This window comes from Sphaeramia orbicularis, chromosome 24 (genome assembly GCF_902148855.1).
Source record: "Sphaeramia orbicularis chromosome 24, fSphaOr1.1, whole genome shotgun sequence".
In the NCBI taxonomy this organism is placed as follows: Eukaryota; Metazoa; Chordata; class Actinopteri; order Kurtiformes; family Apogonidae; genus Sphaeramia; species Sphaeramia orbicularis.
The window spans coordinates 30284227-30305802 of NC_043979.1; the positions used below are offsets into that span (position 1 = coordinate 30284227).

The 21576-nt window shown below is 37.0% G+C and overlaps 1 protein-coding gene across 7 annotated transcripts in view; it reads right to left on the bottom strand.

Annotated features, from left to right (window-relative positions):
- Nucleotides 1–21576, bottom strand: part of lama2 (laminin, alpha 2) — a 400339-nt gene that overhangs the window by 102020 nt on the left and 276743 nt on the right. For 5 of the 7 annotated variants that reach the window (XM_030128896.1, XM_030128893.1, XM_030128894.1 and 2 more), the window contains exons 31-35: nucleotides 21447–21564; nucleotides 17842–17994; nucleotides 7768–7892; nucleotides 6803–6889; nucleotides 6397–6590 (exon numbers count right to left, since the gene is read on the bottom strand). In XM_030128896.1, the coding sequence (XP_029984756.1) occupies nucleotides 6397–6590; nucleotides 6803–6889; nucleotides 7768–7892; nucleotides 17842–17994; nucleotides 21447–21564 (677 nt within the window). The remainder of the gene's footprint in view (nucleotides 1–6396; nucleotides 6591–6802; nucleotides 6890–7767; nucleotides 7893–17841; nucleotides 17995–21446; nucleotides 21565–21576) is intronic. The other 2 variants (XM_030128899.1, XM_030128898.1) reach the window with 1 other exon arrangement.

The following is a 21576-nucleotide window of genomic DNA, read 5'->3' on the forward strand; positions in this document are numbered from 1 at the left end:
AATGAAAGACCGTCTGTTCAGCATGTATTTTTTAAGACTGTGTGTGTGTGTGTCTGCATCCCTTACATAGTGAGTCTGTAAACACCGCAGTGTGTGATGGTGGTGACTGCTTGTGAGTTTGTGTTTAAGCGACTCTGGCATCAGAAAGACAGGGCTGCCGATGCATGAAATTCAGCACAGAGAGGCAAGAACACCTATTATGAGCACACACTGCAGGCTAAAAACCCACATGAAGGCGCACACACACACACCAGGGAATTTACTCACACACACACGCATACACTTTTCCCTGTATTGCTATGTGAATGTGTGTGTGAATTTTTCTTCCCTTTTATGCCCTGAGGCTGATTTATTGCAGAAATTAAAATTTCTGACAAGGGAAATCAAAGATAAATTAAATAAAATAAAAACAGTTTCTACTCTATCAATCTCTGCCAAAACAAAAAGAACACACAAATACAACCGTTCACACATGTAGTCACATGCACACACAAACAGGTTAAGTACTTAAATGTACAGTACAATGTAAGCAAGTGAATAAAGGCTTATTCATTCAAAAACATTCATTAATCACAGCCCAACACTTATTTTCTTGAGGAGTACCATGTTGTTTTAGCTGTTGAAATAGTGTAAATGTGATTAAATGTCCCAATATACTGTACAGTATTATGCTAGTAGACAAACTGTGGAAAATGGGGGATAAATCCACCAATAAACATTAACTAAGACAAACACAACAACTCCAACAATGTCACAACTTTAATGTTGATGAAAGTGTTTAACCAATGTGCTTATTTTTGACAGATACTCCAACAGAGAAGTGTTTAATTTACTCTGATATTGACTAACATTTCATTTTCAGAATGGGACTTTAAAGTGTTTTAAAAGACCTGCTTCTTTACAACAGCATGACGGTGGCTGCAACATTCACGGCACAAAAAGTAATTAAATCACACCTTAATGAAGGAGAGCACTGTTTTCCCTCACGTCTGTGCGTGTGTGTGTGTGTGTTTGTGTGTGCAATCAACAGAATGCATAAATGGACGGATCAATCTTTAGGAAATCTGGATGAGACCCATAAAAGTGAAAGTTTTAGCTTTTTTACACAATTAAACAATTAAACAATTAAAAAATTAAACAATTGTCTTGGAAACTGCATAATGCAACAGTTTTTTCAGATACATTTTTCATTATTATTCATTATTTTAATTTATTTTTTTAAAGGAATGTCCTTTGCGATGGACAGATTTTTTTTAAGTGAAACTTTTGTCCCTTATAGAGTACAAAAATGCATTGCTGGGTCTTGGGAGGATATTAACTGAGGGGGCACTAGAAGTGAAGTTTTGATAGGTGTTTTTTTGTCTGTACAGGACGGAAACTAAATTTCATTCATTTTCTGAACCCGTTTTATCCTCACTAGGGTCACAGGGGTCGCTGGAGCCTATCCCAGCTACTTATGGGCGAACACCCTGGACATGTCACCAGTTTATCGCAGGGCTGACATATAGAGACAAACAATCATTCTCACATTTTCACAGATGGGCAATTTAGATCAACCGATTAATCTATCGGTGCATGTCTTTGGATGGTGGGAGGAAGCCGGAGTACCCGGAGAGAACCCACGCAGACACGGGGAGAACAAACTCCACACAGAAAGGTCCCACCCCCATCGATTGGTGTTGGAATCGAACCCAGGACCTTCCAGCTGTGAGGCACGAGTGCTATCCACTGCACCACCATGTCACTGTGAAACTAATAATTATTTTAACAATTAATTTATTCATTAATTTCTCAATTTACTGGTTAGTTGTTGGGCAGTAAAATGTAAAAAAAATAGTGAAAAACTCAATGTTTCCTGAAGCCCAATATTATGTCCTTAAAAGTCTTGTTCAAGCAACCTCTCAAAGATATTCATGCCCCGTCCACAGTAACAGGGATGTTTTTCTAACTGATATTTTCTTCCTCTGTAAAAAAAAAAAAAAAAAAGAAAAAAAATGAAAAAAATAATTCTGTCTACACAACCATCATCACACAAAATTTCCCAGTTGACAATGCCAAAGCGACTACATAATGGTACAAACGCTTGGACACGCTGCACCATGGAAACTGTGGATAATACTGAACGTAGCAGATGCAGAGGCTTTAATCTATTACAATTTAACTTCTACACTTAAATTAAGTTTTGGTCAAGGTTGTAGAAATGTAGTCTTTACATGATGTGGATTTGTCAATGCCACCAGTCTGGCTCGTCTTTCTAAGGTACAATATCTGTGTTGACCTTGTTCTCCTTTCATCGATTGATCCATTCCATATCCATTGATTTATACCTGGATTTGATGTTTCAGGTGCAGGTTCATCAAACAAAGCAGTAACAGACATTTACAAAATGAGATTGAAGTTTAAAAAAAATTTCTCTTTTGAAAATGTTCTTAAAAATGTCTTTTTGCAACCTAAAACACTATTTATGTGTAGTGGAGAGGCCCAAATGTAGAGTAAAATGTCACGTTTGGAAAATATCTGCAATAGTGTGGACAAGTTATAGATTTACTATCATAGAGTAGGCTAATACAACTAGAAGATATTGAATTTTGTTGTAGTTTTCCCACTAACACTTAAACAATGAATTCTTAAAGTTGTTGGTTAATTTAATGTTTGACAACTATTGACTCAATTGTTGTGGCTCTAAATTAATTTAGAGCTGCAACCAATTGCATCACAATGCAACTAATAACACTATTGGACTAGGATTATCACAATGGTCAGAGGGAACCTCCATTTGCAGGATAAGCCCAACTTAAAACTCTCATGCTTCACACTAAAAACCACACACATGCACATGCATTCTGATACTATTACTGAGAACAGTTTACCAAAATATGTCATATTAGTTAAAGCTTCGGGACACTTTCGTGACCAGTTGTTCATCAAATCTGTCAAACCTCAGTCATATCCTAAGTATCACAAATCCGTAAATCTTTCTGTGATTACTCACCTGAATCTCTTGCATCATGGTAAAACAATTTCGAAGTGTCATCCACCATAAACAAACCATGTGTTTACAAACAGAGCCGGCAGGTAACTTGGGCATCTTCGGAATTTTGTTGTGATGTGCATTGTGGGAAGCGGAGGTTCACGCAGCTGCCTGGCAGCAGGAGCTGCTACAGACACAACGCGGAAACGGCAGGAGCTCCGCTTCCCTTTTATGCATATTCCTCCAGCCGTTTCCACGTTTCCACATTTCCGCGTCATGTTTGTAGCTTGTTCATGCCACTGCCAGGCAGCTGCGCAAAATTTTTCACCGTGAGAGAAGACATCACAGAAAGACTTACAGATTTGTGATACTCAGGCTATGACAGGGGTTTTACAGATCTGATGAAAAATTGGTCACAAAAGTCTCCCACACCTTTAAATAAAAGTGTTTTGTTGCTAAAATGTAGATGAAAATAATCTTAATTCTTAGTTTTCTGTACATTTTATTAAGATATTACTGTTTCATTAATTTTTAATGTAGTTTAAATGACTTACCATTATAGCTACAAAACAACAACAACAAAAAGGTTTGATTTCTTTTTTTGTGTGTTCCTTCTGTATGTCCATATCTGCTATATATTCTTAAAAAAGAAACAATAAGAAGAAAGTGTTAAAAAAACAAAGGTTTGATGTGTCCAAGTTGTGTTACTCCAGTACACTACATGCATAGATATGGTGACACTGACTTTTAATTTAGGCCAGTCAAAGCTTATAGACCAATAGTAATGAAATACATTTGAGCTTCGAATAATGTAAGAAATAAAAAACCACCACATGACATCACCTGAAATTTAGCTGCATTACTATGCAAATGACGTTATACAGAAGAAGCGATACTCTGCATTTCCCTCATTCATGACTCCCAAAGTGCTCTGTTACCTTTGACAAAAAGGTAGAGCAGAGGCAAAATGTAGAGTGCAATCACTTTTCAACTAGTGAACGGCAGTCTGATCGCTCCACTCTGTGTAAACCATCAGGACTTGTGATTATAGTCTGGACGCAGAGGCGACCAGTTTGATGTCAGGGTGCACTGCAGCACTCGCACTTCCAATTTATGAACACACGCTTTGTGTCTGAACACATAAAGACCTGAGCAAGCAATTTCCTCTCTGACCTGACAGCAGCAATTTCACATCACCCTTTCTTCAATATTCTCCCTCATGCACATGCACTTACCTCCAGACATGCTAATAGCATCAAATTGGCCTTGCCATTATGGTCATATTAAGTTTAAATTAACTCCAAATGACATTGAAATTATTTCCTAAATGACTTGAATCTGACTTCTGTCACGATCGCCTGTCTCCCATGGCAACGGTGGAAAAGGGCTTTGACTGTTCATTTGCATTTCATCGTCAAAATAAACCAAAAATCACAACATCAGGTGAATGCGCTGGGTGGCAGGCCTCCAGAGAAATAAACAGAGGAACGAGAGAGGAAAACAGGGGGAGAAGATGCTGCTGGCGTCACGAAGTTCAAAACACTATTACTTTGCAGACATTTTAGCCCCAGTTACAATGTGATGTTTCTGAAACTGTATGTGTTGTTTAAGTGTTGACATTTAGGTAAAACTAGGCTTATGTTTCCAGACTACAGAGGACAAAGAGACCTTTACAAGTATTACAGTTACCCTGAAAGATGTATCTGAATTATTGAATTGGTATTTTTCTATTATCCTCAACTATAGCTGTGCAATATCTCCAAAATCGAATATCTTGATATTGGCAATTTCATACCTACATATAAGGCTTTGAGCACATTTTCTGTAAATTCAATCAATACGTAGTTTATGTACAATGACCACATGAAATGGCCTTTTTGTGACTGCATTTTAAATGACATACTTAACAAATAAACTGTCCTTAAAGCTGCTGTGCTTGTACAAATCCATAATTACATCTCTGAGAATGAGAGTACGCAGAAAATCTACCCTCTGACGGAGATTTTTTTCATAATTACAGGTATTACAGGAAAGGTAGTCGGATTAAATGTTTGATTGACAGCTGAAATTACTGATCAATGAAGAGATTCTGTCAAGAGGTGACCAGGATGCAATTCTGATGATTAAAGTGGCTTCACTTTCAGATAACAGTATGAACATTTCTATTTAGTTTTTAGTTTTCATAATGTCCATGATTTCATCTCCTGCAGCTTTAATCAAATTGTATTTTTTTTTCACCTCTAATTTAAAACCTTTGTGCACACTTTATATTGGGCAAGTCACGAAATGGAAAATATTAATGTGCATAGAAAACCCATTTGAACTACTGTTGCGATCACATAACTGTTGAGTAGATCAGACCATAGCCATGTGACATTTTTATGTTTACAGAAAGTATGTTTGTCATAAAGACCATATCCAGTGCCGACCAAAAGCATACACTACCAGGCAAAAGTTTGGACTCACCTTCTTATTTAAATGACATGAGGTGGACCACAGATGGCCAACAAGTGCTCAGCATCATTTGGAATTCCTTCCAGACTTTTGGAAAACATTTCAGGTGACTACCTCATGAAGCTCATCAAGAGAATGCCAAGAATGCACAAAGCAGTAATAAAAGCAAAATGTGGCTATTTTGAAGAATCTAAAATATAAAACATGCTTTGAGTTTTGTCCCACCTTTTTAAACTACATAATTCCATATGTGTTCATTCATAGTTCTGATGCCTTCAGTGAGAATCTACTGTACAATGGAAATAGTCATAAAAATAAAGAAAAACCAGGTGAGTCCAAACTTTTGCCTGGCAGTGTATACTCATCTAAATATTTAATGACTGTTGATCCACTAATCCTATCTGTATATAAAAATATTCAGGTAAAATATAGTTTGTCATCAGATATGACCCATTTGGACGTTCAGAGGCTCCGTAGTGAACGTGGAAACACCGTCATTTTCTACAACACTGATCCACCAATAAAACCAGTGTAGCTCGACAGTGGACAGTGGTTGTAGACACTTGTTTTTATATTCAGTTAATGATATACTGTTGAACATCAACATGATCAGTAAATTAAATATTGAAAATCACTTGTTTGTCACTAAAAAATGCTAAATGCATTAGATAATGATATAATAAATGGTGATAAATCACTTGGGAAAGACAAAAAATCCACTTGGAAGTTGTGACAAAAATAGTTGTGGGTCTTTAAGGGTTAATCAAAACACATTTTTGGTAACGGTACCTCCTTCATGTTGCCTGTTACTTCTGATAATATGCTTCATATCAACTTTCCAATGTGTAGATAGATGACTAACAATAATAACAATAATGATAATGACTAATAAGAGGAAAATGAAACACTGAACACAGAAAACACTGAGCACCAAGTGTAAAAACAAGTCAGAGGCCGTGTGTTAGTCTTACAGATGATTCCAGCTGGTCCACACACATGCCTGTCCATGCACTGGTCACACGACTTCCCCGATGCCCCGAACCGGCACCGGCATTGACCTGTGACTGGGTCACATGGTCCGGGCAACGACCCCCAGGGGGAACACTTACATTCCTCACAGCGGCCCCCGGGCATCCGCGGGTTACCATGATAACCAGTGGAGCACCTGGACAAGGGGATTGTGGGAGGTGGGGAACATTACAATTGGTTATTATAACGAAAGCAAATGAATGAATCTAACTGAAAAAAGTCCACATACCTGGAAATAAAAGATTCTCCTCAGTCTCCGTAAAATTTATACACTGTATTCTGACTAAATCAGAAGTCAAATAAAGTTTACGTTCAGTACAGGTCAATGTGTGTCCATGTGTCTCTAACCTCTCACAGTATTTGCCTTCGTATCCTTCAGGACAGGCTGTACATCTGTAGTCGTCGAATCCCTCAGCAACACAGGTTGGACTGAAACTGGGCAAAGAATTTTTCATAACACATGTCAAAATACCAGTAAACAAACTGGCAGGTCTGTGTTACTTGCAGTGAAGCCAAAAATTACACACAGTTATGACAAATTTTGACAAAAGCAGGGCTATCTAAGCTGGAAATGGCAAAAACAACTGATACAAGACAGTAAGCACATGTATTATACATGTAATTTGTCTAAAAATGTGACAGACTGCTTATTGCATTGGTAGCTTCCAAAAAGGTCACGTCCAAAATAATTAATTGTCTAATTTCAATAATCAATGGCAGAGTTTTTATTTACCACCACACTAACTGTCACTGTTTCCTACTGTTTCTTCTCTTCTAAAGTAAAACTAAAGCCTCTAGTTCAATATGCTGAGGTTGATGCTTATTTAATGTTCTTCCATAGTTAGAGGGAGGTCTTCATGGGAGTTGATGGAAAGAAGGGTGTGTTTGGACTTTTGTTTCCGATATTGTTTTTCCTTTTGCTCATGTTTTTATTATTGGGTTTTGTCTTTCACTTCTGCATTTATTTGTTGTACTTTTTACCTGGCCTTTTTTTTTTTTTTTTTTTTCTAACATTGTAATACACTTGGGGTGGAAGTTTGATTGATGAGGGACCAGATCATCCTGATATTCTGGACAATAAAATGTAAAAAAAAAAAAAAAAAAAAAAAAGTAAAATTCCACATAAATAAAAAAAAAAAATACATTAAATGTTTGATCAACATCAGTACCATAAGGTCTGCTTTTTGTCACTTGCTGATGTCATTTCCAACTTAGTGAAACTTACTGGTAAAAAATCCAATATATTCTGAACGTATAGGCTTTACTGTATTTAACAAATGGACAAAACACCCAAAAAAGGTCAAAACACGTACTTGTTCTCTGGGTTGGTCAGGGGACAGGCACATGGTTTACAGTCGTCCTGGAAACCTCGGACCACACCATAAAACCCTGGAGCGCAGCGTTCACACCGGTCGCCCTCTGTGTTGTCCTGACAGTTCTACACAAACACAGAACACAAAGAACTGATCAAACTTTTGTAAAGTTACTGTGTCGACTTTTGTTCATTCACTAACCTTAAACATACATGTCCGTTTTCCAAACTCTGTGGGTTTATTTATTAGAGACAAAGCACTTAATGTAGCTCAAGACAAGAATGAAATTTGATGTAGTCATCTGATATTTACTTCCGCCAGGAGGTATGGTGATCACTTGGTTGTGTGTGCGTGCGTGCGTGAGTGTTTGTTTGTTTGTTAGCAAGATAACTCAAAAAGTTATTGACGGATTTTCATGAAATTTTCAGGAAATGTTGATACTGGCACAAGGAAGAAATGATTAAATTTTGGTGGTGATCGGGGTTGAGGGTGGGGGGTCGTGGGCCCCCCATGGGCCATGCCAATCAGCTGTCACATCTCCATGACAGGTTACGGCCGGCAACAGAAACTACAGCTGAGATCATTGGGACACATCACAGGCGACTGGCACGGTCCTGTGCAGCGGTTGTAACACACGGTTGACCAGATCTGGGACGGTCGTTGGAGGAGCCGGTGGTGTGTTAACGCTCAGCAAGGCGTACAACGGTAGAGTGGTGGACTCCAAACACCCTGGCTACGGCCCGTCTGCTCCGTCCAGCTTGAAGCATGCCGGTGGTTGCAGTAGTCGTGGCATTGTGGACAAATGTGTTTTTACTCCATTTTGGTGTCTTTTTATAGGGAATGGTTGTGCACAATTGAAGAGAGGTCCAATTCATCTCTGAGTTTCACTCATGAGCAGATATGGCTGAGGAATACAAAAATACAGTTCTTATTGCTAATCAAAATCAATCAACCGGAACCAGGAAAACAATCATTTCATTCTGACTCAGAATAGTACTGAGCTTATTGTAGTTTGCAATTTTGCAATAACTGTCATATTTCTGAAAAAAATCGAGAAAATGAAAGTGGCGCGTTTCTTTTTTCCTTGAGTTTATATAACGGCATATCATCAGCATAGAAGTGAGTGTTAATGTCAATTTATGCTGTTTTTCAGCACCAACCCGTTTTATAAATATGTAGTACTCTTGCAATTGCATTACCCCCCTCCAAGGAACATCCCATATACTATTTAGCAGCATATGTGGAATACTTTGGTGTAAAGCCAAATCGTTGCAAATGAATAAGTTGCTTTGTCTTTAACTGGTCAACTGGTTTAACAAGCATATGAATAGGCTGAATGATACCATGTATGTGGATTTCCAATTCAGATTTTCATTATGTGAACATAAGACAGCTGCATTACAGTGGCAAACTTAAAAACCCTTATCCTGCTTATCCACAAAGCTTTTCATCTTTGGAAAAGCTAACTAACTTTTAAATTGAGAGTTAAGCTACACTTTTATCTGTATATTTTATTTAAATACTGCCTCTGGCTTAATAAAAATGAGGCACTAAAAAATAATATTATGATGGATTTACAGTTATCTCAGGGAAATGAATATATTCCACTTAATACACATTGAGATTCTAGCATAATTGAAATCGTCTATGCAAAGATAGGAGTAAATACATTTACAAATTTCTTAAGCTGTGTGCAATCCTTTGTACGTGTCTAATCGTCTCATCTTGACAATGAGTAATTGGAAAGACGTCAGGCTGGGTCACCCTCCTTGATTACTGACAAAATGGCTTGTTTTTGATGAGTGAGATAATTATCTTGGCACCACTGCTTGATTCACACTGAGACCAGAGAGAGTATAAATAATAGTGGCATACTGCTATTATTACCCGCTGTCACTTCACTTCACAATTTAGGATAATAGTGGCACTTTTGATGAGTGGTGTGTGTAGCTGTGAGGTGGGAAATTCAGGGAAAGCTGGTAAAATTGTTTGCAAAAAAGGTCATTTGATTTGAATAACATTTGCCTGCATTTGGATATATTTCTGCTGATTTTGACTGGTATTACTGTACATACCAACACATGTGGACTTGACTGGAAACTATCCAGTGTATTTCCACTGGAAGATTTATTACTCATTTTTCCACCACCCACAGTTTTTGCAACATTTTAGGTTCTCACACTGGTAAACTTTTATCTTCCCCGGACTCTTTCTGACAGGGAATGCATCCATCCACACGGCAGTGAATGTTTTGGAGCCTGTTCCTGCATGATGAGTTGCTGTGGGACTGTAGACAGCAGCAGCCTTCAGCGGGCAGGTGTGATCTTATATGTCTTCAAAGAGTCGGATCAGCCTGCGTTCTCAAGAGTAAGCAATGATAAATACTTTTCTGCTCCACACTTTGCTGTTATGCAGAATACCAAAAAGGTAAACTAACAGAATGCTGATGATTTATATTCATGTCCAAAGTTGTTTATGGTCATTTACAGAAAGTTCTAGGCAGTTGAACCAAAAAAAAAAAAAAAAAAAGAATCATCAAACTATGTAAGACTGCAAAACTGCAGCATAGTCCAAACAGATCTTCAAAATAAAAAAAATTAAAAAAAATGTGCCAGCAACTTCAACTTTCTTTAAAAAAAAAATACTTCTCATTACTATAACATTTGTTGTGTTATGCAAGGGTTGTTGAGGTTTTCTTCTCTTTATTTTTACTTATTACATATGGAGTTACTGAAGAAATCAAGAATTTACAGGAAAAAAAAAAAAACATCTAAAAGCTACATTTTAAAGTTGGAGCTGCATGTACTTTTTAAAAACCCACTCCTTAACTTCCTTATCTTCTGAACCACTAATCCTATCAATACATGTAAATAATTCAGGTAAAATGCAGTTTCTTATCTTTTCATGGTCATTCAGAGGCTCTATATATGGATACACCATCTCCCGCAACAACGATTCACTAATAAAACCCATGTAGTTTGGTAAAATAATGGCTATAGATCTTTGTTTTTGTTCCATAAATGATATATTTTGCTTAAAAAGTCATCTTTTCTTTACTTTTCTCTGTTCTGATATAATATCCTTTGAATTTATTTTTAACTCTTATGAACATCTACATGGTCAGTAAATGAAATACAGGAACACACTGGATTTTCACTAAAAAATTAGAGGATAATATTAGAAAAAATGGTAAATCACTTAGGAAAGGATAATGTAGAGAAAAACTCATATGGAAGACACCACAAAAATTGTTCTAGGTATGAACACAATTTAGAGTCAAGCATAATTAGTTTTCTATTTTTTCACTTAATAATTGTGTATTTCATTATTTTGAAGGAATACTGAGTTTGAAAACCTCGTACACACCATTACTTGTTGATGTTCCTTTTAACACAGTTAATAAGGGAAGCATTCAACATGTTTATGGGGGTTCTTCATAGTTTTCATAGTTAAAAAAAAAAAAAAAAAAAAAAAAATCAGAATATAATACAATAGAGAAGTAATTTAACATGACACCAAAACATTACTGATTATGGCTCGATATTATGACACTACATAATTTGTTGCTTTTAACAGTAGTGTGACTACAATGGAAAAAAGAAAAAAAAGAAAAATGTTTTATCTTTCGGAGACCTTAAAATTTAAATTATTCAGTCTAACACTCCTGTATTACTTACTTATTACTGTATTACTATATTACTCATCTCAGGCAGTTTTGCACATGTTGTATGCCATTTACCTCTGACAGTTTGCACAATTATCTAGATATTGCACATTTATGTAAATATATATTTATCTCTTAGTAACACTAGTTCATATTTTTTTATATTTTTATGCTCTTTTTCTTTAGCATGCCATTTTTAAATGCCACTTCGTTTTGGTTGTTTTAATTTCCTAGTTAAATTATTCTATTACAATTTTCATACTTATACTTCTATGCTTATCTTAAATTCTCTTGGCATTCAGTGTGAACAGCAAGGTAAGATTTTCAATGTACAGGGAACCCTATTTCTTTACTGTACACATGACAATAAAAGCTTTGAATCCTTGCACTGCAAAAATCTAAATCTTACCAAGTGTATTTCTCATTTCTAGTCAAAATATCTCATCGCACTTAAAATAAGACATAATCACCTAAAGAGTAACATTTCAGTGAGATATAAGAACTTATTTTTAGACAATAGATCTTGAAAATCTTATTTCAAGAAATCTTACCAAGATAATTCTCACTTGTTCCATTGGCAGATTTTTTTTTTTTTTTTTTGCTTAATTCAAATTTTTGGGCTTAATTCAAGCAAAAAAAATCAGCCAATGGAACAAGTGAAAATTATCTTGGTAAGATTTCTTAAAATAAAATTTTCAAGATCTATTACCTAAAAGTAAGTTCTTATATCTCATTGAAAAGTTACTCTTTAGGTGATTATGTCTTATTTTAAGTGTGATGAGATATTTTGACTAGAAATGAGAAAAATGCACTTGGTAAGATTTAGTTTTTTCCAGTGTGTATGCAAAAAATGCACTTACAGAAACAAACATATGATACACCTCCCACTCCAACTCCCTCATGTGTTGGGTTTCATGGGTTTTGTGACATCAGAGTTACTTTCATTTGTCTCTTGGAGATATAATCACACCATGAATAACCCAAACGCAACTGTTAAAGCTAAAATATATTCATTAAAGTTGTGACAGCTTGCGGTGCGTCCTTCTGAGGGAGCCACATCTGAACAAGTGACTGTGGGAACACATTTACATCCAAGAAACGTAACAATTATCCACACACCGTGCACTCATAACACAAACATAAACACCCTCACACTGTACAGTCACATTACGTACTATACAGTTACAGTCAGCTTTCTGTTCTTCATATCCCCAGGGTCTTGTCTCATGTGTTCACTTTGTTTGTTGGAATGGGAATTTCAATCAGTGCAACAGGAAGTCACTTCTTAACAAGGCAAGTCATTTCCATTAACTTCCTGTGTTCCTCGTTACCGATAATTACCACAGAAACAAACTCGTTTAGCATTTTCAATTTAGCCCGCTCTGTTAGAAAATGCTAATGATGCCGTTACAGAGAGCGAGATGGAATTGGGCGAGGGAAAAATGGCTGGGAGGCAGCGAGAGACAGAAATCAAACATAACAGAAGGGGGAGGGGGATGGAAAAAGAAGAGAGAGAAAACAAATTGGAAAAACAAGAGAAATTAAGGAGAGGTGAGGAGGAAAAACAGAGGCGATGTAGAGGAGGTTTGGGGCAAAACAAGATGAGAGAATAGAGGGTGGCGATGAAAGGAGGCAAAGCGTGTAAACAAATAACTGAAGACGAGAGACCGGAAAGGAGGAGAAGAAAAAGGCGAATCTAGACGTACCTGTGTGAAATAACCAGCCTGTGATGGCATTCAATCTGCCCATGTAATCTACAAGCCAATTATAACAGTACTGAAGACTGTGGACACTGTTAATTACTGGCCAAAATTGTGAGTGAGTGCACGATAAGTTTGTCCATTGATTATTTGCTTCATCATACAAGTTCAGGAGTTTTCTTCAGTGCTTTCTAAATACAAATAACGTCCATTAGCTTTAAAAATACATACAGTTGTGAAAAAAATATTAGACCACCCCTTGTTTTCTTCAATTTCTTGTTCATTTTAATGCCTGGCACAACTAAAGGTACATTTGTTTGGACAAATATAATGATAACAAAAATAGCTCATAAGAGTTTAATTTAAGAGCTGATCTCTAGCCATTTTCCATGTTTTCTTGTTAATAACCAAAATCACTTAAAGGTGGGGTGCAAGATGTTTTCCAGGAGCATTTTTTACTATATTGCTTAAAGGTGCAGGAGACTTTCGTGACCAATTTTTCATCAAATCTGTAAAACCTCAGTCGTAGCTTAAGTATCACGAATCTGTAAGTCTTTCTGTGATTACTCACCTGAATGTCTTGCATCACAGTGAACAATTTCGAAGTGTCATCCACCATAAACAAAACGTGTGTTGACGTTCAGAGCCGGGAGGTAACTCTGGTATCTTCGGAATTTTGTCGCAACATGCACTGTGGGAAAGGGAGATTCACGCAGCTACCTGCAGTGGCAGCGCAACCATATGATATTATATGGATGAAACAAACACACAGAAACGGCTGAAACGTGGAAAATCGCTGGAGGAATATGCATAGAGGGACGGGAGCTCCTGCTCCACGTTGTGTCTTTAGCAGCTGCCGCTGTCAAGTGGCTGTGCGAACCACGTCGCAACAAAATTCCAAAGATGTCCGAGTTGCCTCCCAGCTCTGAATGTAAACACAAAGTTTGTTTATGGTGGATGGCACTAAGAAATTCTTCACCATAATGCAAGAGATTCAGGTGAGTAATCACAGAAAGACTTACAGACTTGTGATACTTAGGCTATGACTGAGGTTTTACAGATTTGATGAAAAGTTGGTCACGAAAGTCTCCCGCACCTTTAAAATCCCCTTCACATTCTGATTACAACCAATTAATTAAATGCTCTAACACAAAAATTTAAAAAAAATTTAGTCACCTGTGGAACAGACTGGACTGAAAAAACACCATCCCATCATTTTAAGCGCCCAATCGAAATGATTGAACAGTGATATGTCTATCAAACTCAACTGCCATTTGTCCCTCCCCCCTCTGTGTGTACCCCTCTTTGTGCATGAATCATGCGTTGTCAGAGGTTTGGAGCACTTGTACAGGAAACGAAGCCAGAGCTTGGCTATATTAACTATATTAGGATGGAAATTTCACCGGCAAACTGTTACTAACATAAATAACTAGGAAATGTAATGTTAGCCAGATAAGTATGAATTGGGGCTGTTCTGTAAGGGTATTGGAGGAGACTGAATGAGGTATGCATGGATCAGGGCCAGAGCTGGGGCCGGGGCTGGGGCTGGGGCCAGAGCTGGGGCCAGAGCTGGGGCCAGGGCCAGGGCCAGGGCCGGGCTGTGCAGTACTTGTGTACCCTCCGGAACAAGCATTGCACGTGCCAGTACTCTGGAGGCGTGGCTTCGGAGGTATGTCTGAAGAAAGGGGTTTGGACTTTTGAATTGCGTATTTTCAAAATGTAACTTGTTCGAACCATTTTTCTAAGAGCTCATACCCCACCTTTAAGTTTTTATATCAATAGCTATAGCATTGTACTACCAAAAACAGTGCTTTTAGGCATTCCATGTTTTCTTTCCTGTCTGTTTTAGTCACATGATACACACAGGAGTTAGTACTTGATTGCATTGTTTTTAATGACTTTCGATGGTCTAATATTTTTTCCGTGGCTGTATATCAGCTCAGTTATCTGTGCCTTTTTATCATCAGACAGAAGTTAGAAGGTAGTTTTTAACCTGGCAAAAACAAATCTAATGATGAATCTTAGCAGATTTTTTTTTAGAAATCCTGAGCTGTAAAAAATTCTCTGCAGTGTTATTGACTGACTGTTGTGCTTTTCCAAAAAAAAAAAAAAAAACCTAAATGTAATGTGGGAAAGCATGTGTACACAAAGCAAAACTTCTCCTAAAAAGGTCCATTGAGAGTGCAGCTAATGTTAAAATGAGGCTGAGCCAGACAGTTTATTTATGCCATGCCTTTTGCTCTCTTACTGGTTATTGAGTGCAGTAGTGTTGTAACCTCATTGAATCAAACAAAAGTTCCAAAACACAAAGTCTAAAAGTCCCTGTTGTTGTGTTTTTCTGACGTTTTTTTGCTCGGCAGTAGAATCATAACTAAACAGTGTATTGTTCAGTGTGCCAGGGTTTGTACAGATCAAATCCAACTGCTGACCTATACACAACATTTGACCAACAGCTCCCTGAGGCCAAAGTCCTCAGATGGAGACGAACCACAGAAGTGACCAGATTGTGAAAAAGGCTGAAAGTGACTAACGGCAAACAACTGACATGTGCAGATTTATCTCATAAACCACGAGTTGGATTTAGAGAAGACAAGCATGGAAGAAGTCCAACACAACTGGCAAAGACATAGACAACACAAACATGAATGTGGAGAGACTACATCAGTTCATTAGGACTTGTTCCAGTTTGAAGGTGTGTCTTTTTCTGTTGTTGATATCACCTATATGTTGATATCATTGCTCAAAGACTCAATTAAATGTCTGACTATTAAATTATCTGAGAATATTGGAATATGCTGAATACAATAGGACTTAGGAAAGGAAATGAATCATCGTTACGTAGATACATATATTTTAAAATGTGTCTATTTATTTAGAACATTTGAATTTATTAAAGATTATAATGTAAATTGTGTCTTGTGTCTTATCACATGTTTAAGGGCCCTCATTCATAAGTTGAGGACTGCTTCTGGGGTGTCCTATTACATTATATTTTACATACATACATCATAAAATTATAGGGGGAAAAAAAAAAAAAAAAAAAAAAAAAAATATATATATATATATATATATATATATATATATATATATATATATATATGTATGTATGTTTATGAAGAAAAACATAAAACAAAGAAATACAAGGAGATTATATAAAATGTGTTCCAAATATGATTGAATGTATCCCTCTGGATTCTGATAGAGTAAGTCCATTATAAGATGATCCCATTCCAATCTTCTATTGCTGGCAGAGTTGGGTTTAACCACCTTCTTGTAATAGATTTCTTGCTGGTTGCTAAAAGCACCTGTAATGATTTTGTATCCTCCCTCCATTCTAGTACATCTACATCACCAAGATATAAATGTACAAAGTTGTAGGTAACATGAACCTTAAAGACAGATATTAAAGTCCCGTAGATACCACTCCTTTTATTTTATTTTCTTACCTTGTTATGCTATGTTTGGGATGCCTAAGAGTCTTTGCCAGCGTGTCTGTACTCTTAACTTATAAAAGCATCACAGAGTCTCTGAATGTGGAACAATATAAAAACAAAGCAACCGTCTGCATATTAACTCTAAAAACTTCCCATACATTTGAGTGTACGGGAAGTTGAGGGTATTTTTCAATTTTGCAGTTTCTCGGTGGTCCCTCTCTTAAAGGGGTCATATTTTGCTCTCTCAAATGGAATTCTGCATTTTAAAACATTTCCCTGTGGTCTACATAAACTGGTAAATGCTATGCTTGGGTCTGAATTCATTAATTCAACTCCACAGCTCCATCTTCAACCCTATTTCTAAGTAATGACAAGAGAAAGGTCGTTTTGAGTGCTGGCCCTTTAAATGCAAATGAGCCACTTCACGCCCCACCCTCTCCAGGTTGTTGGCTGTGCTGCTCTGTCCCAATTCTCCGTACTCTGATAAATGTTTGTTGCAAGTCTTGACCTTATATGTGCAAATGTCGCAATAACACAACAAATCAAGAAGGAATTAAAACGGGTTGTAGAAATCCACTCGATTTTTCCCAAAATGAAAATAAAGATAGCTTTGCAGCACCTGGAGGGTTCAAATTCTAACTTTTTGAACTAATAGGGTCCCCAAATACACAAATAAATGTACCAAAGACTGATAAAAGTGGGTTTAGTTTGAATACTGTCTACTACTTGCAGAACCACAGCTGCTCACATTGGGAGAAATGCTGCATATTTTGCCATAATATATCATCATTAAATACATTAATGCAACAGTGAAATTACTCAAAAACCAACATATATAACAGTAGAACATTGATGGGCCATTTCACTGCATGATGACTAATTTGAATCTTCTTTGCTGATAATACTCACATTTACGTCAACATTTTCAGTGTTGTAAATGCATCTTCCATCAGTGCATTTCACCTGCCCGTATCTTGATAAAATCATTACCCCTCCACTCTTATTAAAAGTAAAGATGTCAGATCCAAAGGAGAGGAAATTAAAAAAAAAAAAAAACGGGGTAAGCTTGGGGTCGTTAATTATCGCAGGGCTAATTACAGTACCTGACATCCATCGCAACACATACACACACACCTTCTCTTTTAACCAGTTTCCTCTCCAGAAGCTTCCTGGCATATGGCTGAATGAGGGCCTCCAGCGGCAGACCACTCCCCCTCCCCCTCCCCCTTCCCCACCTCGCCTCAGCCCTCCCCTCCCCACATACACACCCATTTACCTGGCATATGGATGTCTCGGGGTCGCAGGTGGACGAGTGCCCACTGCATTGGCACTGAACACAGCTGCCCATGCCGGCAGCAGTGGGCACTCTGGACGCTGGAGCAGATGCCAAAGAACCGCTGCGAAGACGGTAAAAACCTGCAGCACACTCCTACACACAAAAGAAAAGATGGAGAAATCAAAAATCTAGACAGAAATATACCCTCGCTGCAGATCCTTTGTTGTGTTACGGTGTTCTATCAAAACAGAAACACAGTCACTGCATTTTACTACAGCCACATGGACACACATAATTATCCTTAATTGTTATTTCTCCAGGCAACTGTTGACCACCTCTCTCTTACATACACACTCACAATTAAGAGTTATTCCCTTCAGTAAGTTTTGAACACACACATCAACTCACCCTCATATAACCGCCAAACACGCACAAACGCATGCATACTTAACACACACATACGCAAGGTAACTCTCTCTTCCTCTCTCTCCTGTTCAGTAATAATTAATGGAGTCCATTTAAAGAGCCATCTGTTCCCTCTGCTAGCACTAAACGCCCGTTTAAAAATACTTTATTAACAACGACGGCAGCTACAAATAGAACGGCCATCTGTCAGCCAAGCCCTGTACGACCTGAACATTTCAAGTTTAGCTACCGTTTGCTATTTGGCTTCCATTTGGCACTTTTTCAACACTATCTGTAGCTTCTAAATTATGTACTGCAAATTTTTTTTTTTTTTTTTAAAGAAACGCACTATAGATGTGTGCTCCTCTGCAGTCCAAGTACCAGGCGACAAAGTGAAACTGAGGTTGGAAAATACTGTTAAAACTTTTCTGGCAAACCGTGTATTCCTTTGAGATTAACACAATAATACCTAAATGACTCTCAGGCATTTTCGTGCGGTGGAATTGCCCAGGACTGTTGCCACCGTGTATCATAAGCTTTCTCTACAAAATCCTCATTAAAGTGAAGATTGAGTCACTGCTATACAATTTCTGTGGCTTAAGAGAAGGAGCTGGACGCAGCCGAAGTCAATTGCTTTGACAAAATCACAACTCGGTAGAGGAGACGCTCAGTGAAGCTTAATCCTTGCTAAGCAAAGCAAAAACTAAAAAAAAAAAAAAACAGGAGAGCCTGAAAGGCGACGCAGCAGCTTAAAACTCTAACCTCTAAATGTAAATTGGAAACTTGTGAGATACTATTGAAAGCAAAGTCTGTGTGACCTCCATGTTTACATTCTTCATAAAGGCAGCAGACAAAAATCATTCAATCATTCAATCCTCGGAAGAAAAGGAAGCTCAATTCACTGTTATTAACATCTATATGACAGTACGTCCACCCAAGGGCGTTTTCTTTTCACTTCATTATGGGTATATATCATATTACTTCTACTCACATTATGTTATCAATAAACTAGTGCCAAACACTAATATTTCTTATTAACATTCATGGACTATATGGTTTTGGACGTTTTAGTCAGTATTATAGAGGCACTAAAGTAAAAGTGTATGAATAGTTTTATACGTTGTTTCATCATAATTGTGAAATTATGTGTAGTTAATAAATAGTGTAGTTAATAAATATATAATTCCCATTTCTGCCTTTTAACATGTATTTTTTTTCTTCCTTTTTTGGTATTTTTGATGATTTTCTTGCATATATCTAGAATTGCCCACTTTTTGTACCGTGATACCATTATGATCACGGGCAACATAGACTAGCAAAAAAAAAAAAAAATACATGCTCAAATATTTGTCAGACAACTTTTAGCCTTGTTTATGTGATGCATTCTCTGTGGCTTTGTTTCGATAAGTTTATACAACATCAGAACATTTATTTTTGTCCAGATTTCTATTATTTTATCACCCAAGATCTTGTACTGATGATGGAAGAGTCAGACCACTGTGTAAAGTCTGCTCCCTCACACCCTTATGATTTTCAAAGAGGTTCAGGTCTGGACTCTGTGGTGGCCAATCCACATGTCAAAATGATGTCTACTGTTACCTGAACCACTCTTTCATTATTCTAACCTGATAAATCCTGACATTTTCATCTTGGAATATGCCTGAGTCGTCAGTGAAGGAAATATCCACCCATGTTCAGACCTGGTCATTCAGTATGTTCAGGTTCAGCGGACCACTTTTTTTTTCTTTTTTTTTTGCCTAGACCTGACCGACTGAATCAACCCCAGATTGTAACACTGCCCCCATGCGCTTGTACTGTAGGCACTAGGCATGATGGGTAATAATGCGCCTCCTGATCATTTTGAAACAGGTCAATCTGGATTTATCAGACCACAAGACCTTTTTTTTTTTTTTTTAAAGGCTACACAGCAGCTTAGTTCCAATTCCTTAAAGTTCTTTTTGCATTATGTGTTCTTACTTTTGCTATTAAACACAGCTGCATGTCCTCTGTTTTTTTGTTTTGTTTTTTTTTTAATAAATACCTACCCATCCATCTTGACCAAATGTTTGACTGATCTCTAATCCAGGCATGATAATTCAAGATTTTTTTAAAAAATTTTTTATTCTGACCACATTTCTGATGCTTCATCTATGGAATAGGATCAGGGCCACGTGAAAAAAAAAAATACAACATAAGGACCAGTATTTTTTATTATTATTATTATTCTGAGAAAAAAAGTCAGAATTCTGAGAAAAAAGTCAAAATTCTGACATTAAAGTCAGAATTCTAAGAAAAAAATGTCAGAATTCTGAGAAAAAAATCTGAACTCTGAGATTAAAGTTAGTACTCTTAGATTCAATTCTGACTTTTTTTCTAAGAATAATAATAAAAAATATATATTCGGCCTTATAATTTTTGTTTTTCCAGTGGCCCTAATCCTCTTCCGTATTCACCACTATGCTTCCAAGTTTGAAATATATGGTGGACAGTTTTTAACGCAATTTTAGTTTCAACATCTCCATTGTGGGTTTCCTTGCCTCATGAAGGCTCATAACTTAAACCTTCTAAACCCGTTATATCTTTTCTACATCTACAGAATATGGTCTTGAGACATGACAAGAAATGAAAAACTACTGACTGCATCACTTTTTTAAATAACTTGTTGCAGCTGAAACATATTAATCACTACAGTAATTATCCAATAGAAATCTCTTACCTATTTGCTTAAATACAAGTTATCTGTCATTTCCACCTCTACCCTGTTACTTAATTTGTGTTTGCTGACAAATTTAATCATAGCGATAAAAAAATACTATGATTACAAATATTTATTGGAAAAAAGGCACATTATAAAGCTGAATTATAATTATATTTAAGCAACATGTTTTCAATAAAGATGATGTTATAAGGCAATTGTTCCTTATTTTACTGTATCTTATAATAGACTGGAACAAGTTAGTTACCAAGCAGCAGAAAACCACAACAAACTTAAACATATTTTCAAACTTTGTCAGATTGAGAGGTTTTCTTGGCTTGCTCGATCGATATATTTGTAGAATGCTCTTTACTCCAAAGACACTCAAACATTCACTCTGAAGTGCTGCGCAGCTCCTTTTTAGAAATGTTTTGTATTTGCGGTGTCTTTTGCGGTCACACACTGTTGTTTGTGCATCTGTGTGTTGGCTTAGCTGTTTGCATACCTCACAGGAAAGTCCAGAGTATCCAACTGGACAGTCACACTTCTCTATTTGATGGGCTGTTTCGCTCACTTTGGTCGGCGTCCCTTCTTCTGCCACTGTTAGACTGATCTCTGAAATACTGGGAGAGAGA